The 5,429-nt window shown below is 44.3% G+C and overlaps 1 protein-coding gene and 1 long non-coding RNA gene across 3 annotated transcripts; one reads left to right on the top strand and one right to left on the bottom strand.

The window, feature by feature from the left end:
- Window positions 1–2,074: 2,074 nt before the first annotated feature.
- LOC134935085 (uncharacterized) lies at window positions 2,075–4,447 on the top strand. Of its 2 annotated transcripts, none has more exons than XR_010179890.1 (3): window positions 2,075–2,257; window positions 3,985–4,134; window positions 4,244–4,447. It is a non-coding gene; the product is annotated as an uncharacterized LOC134935085 (long non-coding RNA). The 2 variants fall into 2 exon arrangements; XR_010179891.1 differs by lacking the exon at window positions 2,075–2,257 and adding an exon at window positions 2,268–2,435.
- LOC134935083 (uncharacterized) lies at window positions 2,640–5,222 on the bottom strand. The gene is made up of 4 exons (XM_063930369.1): window positions 4,913–5,222; window positions 4,270–4,329; window positions 3,982–4,194; window positions 2,640–3,367 (listed from the first exon to the last, which is right to left on the bottom strand). The coding sequence occupies exons 1-4, from the start codon at window positions 5,064–5,066 to the stop codon at window positions 2,688–2,690; spliced, it is 1,107 nt and encodes a 368-aa protein (XP_063786439.1). The 5' UTR covers window positions 5,067–5,222; the 3' UTR covers window positions 2,640–2,687.
- Window positions 5,223–5,429: the final 207 nt, after the last annotated feature.

The following is a 5,429-nucleotide window of genomic DNA, read 5'->3' as shown; positions in this document are numbered from 1 at the left end:
TGGGCTGCTGAAGGTAAAACGGCTGCTGTGGATACTGGCTGGAACCAGACTGTTGTTGGTACGGAGTGGATACTGGCTGGAACCAGTTAAATAATAAACGAACTTGAGAGCGATGAAATAATAATGAAGTTTGGAGTTTGAGAGCGGTGAAATAATAATACCGGTGGAGAGTGGTAAACTGCAGAAAGGACACCGGCCCTTTAAGAGAAGCTGTACACTGCTGGAAGCTGGGCTGGAAGCAGGTGATTGTTTGAGAGCGGTGAAATAATAATACCGGTGGAGAGTGGTAAACTGCAGAAAGGACACCGGCCCTTTAAGAGAAGCTGTACACTGCTGGAAGCTGGGCTGGAAGCAGGTGATTGTTGTAGCTGGAAACAGGTGAGTCCAGAATGGATCGGAGAGTCAGGCTACACCGCAGATGGAATGCTGGTGCGGGTCTCTATAGCAGAAGTCTGGAGACAGGAGCTGGAACCTGGAAGACAACCACAGGAGAGAGACAAACTGGAACTAGGTTAGACAACCAAAGCACTGACGCCTTCCTTGCTCAGGCACAGCATACTTATACCTGCAGCAAGGAAGGGGTTGGCTAGGCAATTATGCAAATCAACAATACAGACAGCAGATTGGTGGAAATAATCAGATGACAAAATCCAAGATGGCTGCGCCCATGCAGACACTTGGGGGGAAATTTACTAAGCTCCCGATTTTGACCGAGATGCCGTTTTTTCTTCAAAGTGTCATCTCGGTAATTTACTAAACACTAATCACGGCAGAGATGAGGGCATTCGTAATTTTTTGCAAGTCCAAGTAAAAAATTACGAATGAATACACCATCGGTCAAATTACGCCTGTTTAGATATGAATCTCGGTCATTTACTAACCATTCGTAATTGTAATTGCTGCCGTGAAAATGCATTCGCGGCCGCGAAAAATTACAAATCGTAATTTTTTCCTAAAAAAAAACGCGCCAGCATTTGAAAAGCGTGTTTACATGTGTACTCAATTATCCATTACTCACACCTGAATGTTTGGCCCTATAAAAGTGTTCCAGGCACATTTTGAACTTCTCTCACTCTGAAATGGCGGCTGTGGTGTGTGGCAATGATTTTTTGTTTGCTGTGGGATACCTTAGACTGCTCCATGAGGCTTCCAGGAATCAGGCCCAGGTAAGTGAACATGGTCAACAGGTTGTCCAGGTACCGCGGAGGCTGCGCCAGCCTCGTTTTTTTAGAGGGCGTTTAAACTTAAATGCATTGTCCGATGATAGGGTCATACAGATGTTCCGCCTAAATAGAAACAACATTTTCCACCTGTATGACCTTGTCAAACTGGGCATAGACCCTGAGACAGCACGCTCTCGCTCTGTCTCAGGCCTACACAAACTCCTGGCTGTGTTACACTTTATGGCTACTGGGAGCTTCCAGGCTGTGGCAGGCGACGTCATTGGTATCTCACAGCCCACCTTTTCCAGATATTTGATGCAGGTGAGTCTAAAAATACATAGGCGGTTATGTCTAAGTGTTGCTTCTGTAAGTTCAAACAACACAGTATTGTAGAGAATACCTAACATGACACTCACCTTAGCTTCTTTAATGTCCACTCAGGTTTTGGATGTGTTGGAGCCACACATTAATGCCTCAATCTGCTTCCCTACCGAGGAGTCGGAGTGGAGTGCTGTCAGGGTAGCTTTCTATGAGCTTGCTGGCATGCCCAATGTGCTGGGGGCCATAGATTGCACACACGTTCAGCTGAGATCACCTAAGGGCCGCCAATATATATATACTAATAGACATCTGTCCCAATCAACTAATGTCCAGGTGGTCTGTGATGCAAACTTAAAAATTATGAGTGTTGTTGCAGGTTACCCTGGTGGCTGCCATGACTCCTTCATCCTCAGTCAGTCATCGCTCTTCGATAAATTTGAGGACGGACAAATGCCTGATGGCTGGCTGTTGGGTATGTTTAAAATGTTTTGTGTGTATGTCTTTTATCCACAAACTCAAGTTATGATTAGGTGAAAGAATAATCTAACATATGTACTAATGTGGACTATATCTGTTTTTCAGGTGATGGGGGTTACGGCTGCTACTCTTGGCTCCTTACTCCATTGTCCCAACCTGATTCTCCTGCTGAACACAGTTACAATCATGCACATAAGGCTACGCGGAATGTGATAGAAAGATGTTTTGGTGTGCTGAAGTCACGGTTTCGGTGTCTGGATAAATCTGCTGGCCTTTTGTTGTATAGTCCCTCAAAGGTGACTAGAATTGTGTTCTGCTGCTGTTTTCTCCATAATCTGTGTTTAACCCAACATCTGGCACATGATGAGGGAGAAAGCAGTCGGCAAGCAGAGGAGTTAGACCCATCTGGTGACAGTGTGAGTACATATGTAGGGAGGCAGGTACGGCAAGAAGTGATCCTGCGCTATTTTTCAGGTCAGTTTTAGTAGGCTGTAATTATCCTTGACTAAACACTTTGCACTACTTTCTATTGTGTGTTTTGTTACTTACTGTTTGTAGTTTATAGTGGTGTGTCCATTGTACTTAGTTTATGCTAAAAATACATTTTCAGTCATTACCCATGAAAAACATACATACATACAGAGCAGCTTCGACAATGTTTGAGACGGACACAGGAAGTTGTGTGTTTGTCAAATACAAATTTTTATTTTGCCAATCACATTGGGGTTATTTTTTCCGCTTGTGTGTGCTGGGTGCTGAGCTTTGTGCTGGCTCACTGGCACGTGCTCTGGAGGAACGCCGAACAGGGGAGGTTACTGGCGTTTGGATAGGGGTCGTGGTCCCCGAGCTGGAGGTTACTTGGTGAGCTCCCATCAATGAAATATTGCTGCTCAAATTATTAAGGCTTGCAATCAGCTGAGTGTTGGTTGCAGTGTGGCTGGCTACAATCCTGGATAACGACTCATTCACCACTTGGTTGTGCTGAATGAGCTGAACGAGTGCCTGCTGATGGCGCTGTTGCTCATCTATGATGCGCGATAAATGAGCAAGCATTTGGCTGTTGTCAGCCCTTATTTGCTCCATTGAGGTTGCCATTCGCCCTACTTGTACAATCAGTCTGCCCGAGTTGCGACTAATACGCGGTAGATGATGGGGCAGACTGGCAAGGTGTTGTGTATGTGCGGTCAGGCTGGCATTGCTTTGGGCCTGTTGGCTTGTCCAACTGGCCCAAAAATCATCTGGTATTTGGCTTGGGGGCGGAGCTTGTGCCAGTTGTGGACTGATGGAGGCTTGGGGGATATCCTGCAGCTGTATTGGCTGGCTTGGGTCAACAGGTGTAAGTTGCAGTGTGATGGTTGCCTGTTGGTCTTGTCCCTGCTGGTCCACGTCGGCCATCAAGCTGGGCTCTGTATGGGGTGGCCAACATGCAATGTTTATTTGTAAATTTTTTGCAAGGCTACTTCTACACATTACTACATTCATAATACTCCATTTTTTAACTTTTTGGCGTTGATTTTATAAACTTATAATGTTTTTTATGCTCAAAAACATATATACCAACACAGGCGGCCACATAGACAGATTTGCATAATCCTCACCTAACTAACTCCCCTCCACAGCATTACACTGTTAGATTCCCTCCCCTGACCACGATATAGACTACTTACCTGGATAGTCCAGAGGAGCGGAGCAAGTAAGCCATCTACATACTGGACAGGGGAGATGTGTGAACACTATAATGTTGTGGATGCTGTTTTTTTTTTGGAATTTTATTGTTATTTTATTTAAATGTGCACGTGTGTGGGCCAAATTTTAAAAAAATTCTGATATTTATTAAAAATGATGTTGTCGAGAACATCCACTAAGACCTTATTAAAAATTTTTTTGTCACCTTTAGCAATTGAAGACGTAACATCACATTGCTTGTTCTGGAAAACATGTAATCTCAAAAACAACTAACAACATATTAACTGTACTGTGTATATTATTGCCTATGTGTTTAATTTCTGTTTTTACTCACCAGATAACTGAGGGGATCGGGGCTCATCACTCTGCGAACTCGCCAATAGTGCCAGTGGTGGCTGGGGTGACACTGCCGAAAGTCGTCGCCTGGGTGGGGATGATGGAGCCGCAGATTCCGAGCCAAGACGCCGTGTCTTACTTGGCCTCCTGGGTAAGTGGCCCAAGCCCTGTGATGGGCGCCTTACAGGAGGTCGGCTTCCAGAAGCAGAACCTATGTGAAAATATAAACATTAATATTTTGTACTTCTATGTGTTTGCAGAATATGTGACTACACTGAAGTCTTACCTGCAATCCCAGCCTCATCCTGACTTGTCTGAGGCCTGTCTGGCCGGCTGGTCTGTGGGACTGTTGAAAAAGTGTACCAAACATTATTACCATGCTTTGTGTAAAAAATACCCCTGCAAAGCCTTATTGTACTGTAACCATCTATTAGGTATTGGATAAACAAATAATTTCTGATTAAGAGCTTCAAGCTTCATTATTTTGTGGTGTATATCCAAATGTACATGATGTTGCACACAATAAATCTGTTACATTTTAGAATTATGCCTCAGATATTGCAGAGATTTACTACTTGCAAATGTTTCACAAATTTAATGTTGAAATAATTGCACCGTTTTTCAAAAGTAAATAAATACAAAAATCTTTTTAAAATAAGCAGACAACACAGATGTCCAAGCAATATCGTCAAAAAAAAAATCTATTTTTTTAAAAAAATGAAAAAGCCATTGCACATGTTTTTGCGCAATATTAAATTTAACAAACAGCCAATGCAAGGTGAAAAAAGCACATTCTAAACACAAACACACCTTAGGGGTGCATAGGCCTGCAATATGTGAAACACAATTTATGCATCGTTTACCCTTTAAAAATGACATTTACAACATTTAGAGGACATTTAAATAAAAATATAACACATCAAACTTACCATCCTGCGTGGGTCGGTCCGAATCCCGGACATGAGTAGCAGACACCACTTCGGCAGGAATCAATGCCCGCACAGGCTCCTCCCAGTCCCGATAGGTGGCCCGGAAAGGGGGGCCACCTCCGGTTTTTCTTGCAGATTTGGCCTCTTTGGCCATCTTGGCCTTGACACGCCGCTTTATATCATAAAACCTCTTGCGGCACGTGTCCTCAGTCCGCCTCACCACACCCTCACTATTCACGGCAAGTATTACTTGCCCCCACAGGACAGACTTCCTGCGGGAGGACACCTTGCCAGCATCCTGACCAAACAATTGGCGATGGTGCTTCATCAGCTCACGCACCAAAGCCATGTTTTCAGCATAGCTGAACTTTATATTCCTGCCAGTCTTGGTAGTGGTGCGTGGCTGCGGAGCCACAACACCATCACTATCACTGGAAAATACAGCAACAGGCACCCCCTCCTCCTCCTCCTCACTAACCTCCTCCCTCTCACTACCCCCCTCCACCTCACTAACAGC

Source organism: Pseudophryne corroboree, chromosome 6 (assembly GCF_028390025.1).
Source record: "Pseudophryne corroboree isolate aPseCor3 chromosome 6, aPseCor3.hap2, whole genome shotgun sequence".
Lineage (NCBI taxonomy): Eukaryota > Metazoa > Chordata > Amphibia > Anura > Myobatrachidae > Pseudophryne > Pseudophryne corroboree.
Note: the sequence above shows the minus strand (reverse complement) of the source record. Positions and strands in the feature narration are given on the sequence as shown.

Coding starts and splice junctions, on each gene's coding strand:
- LOC134935083 (XM_063930369.1), bottom strand. CDS start 5,066: ATGGCCAAAGAGGCCAAATCTGCAAGAAAAACCGGAGGTGGCCCCCCT. Junction 4,195..4,269: donor GGATGAGGCTGGGATTGCAG/GTAAGACTTCAG, acceptor ATTTTCACATAG/GTTCTGCTTCTGGAAGCCGA. Junction 3,368..3,981: donor CCGATCCCCTCAGTTATCTG/GTGAGTAAAAAC, acceptor CACCCCATACAG/AGCCCAGCTTGATGGCCGAC.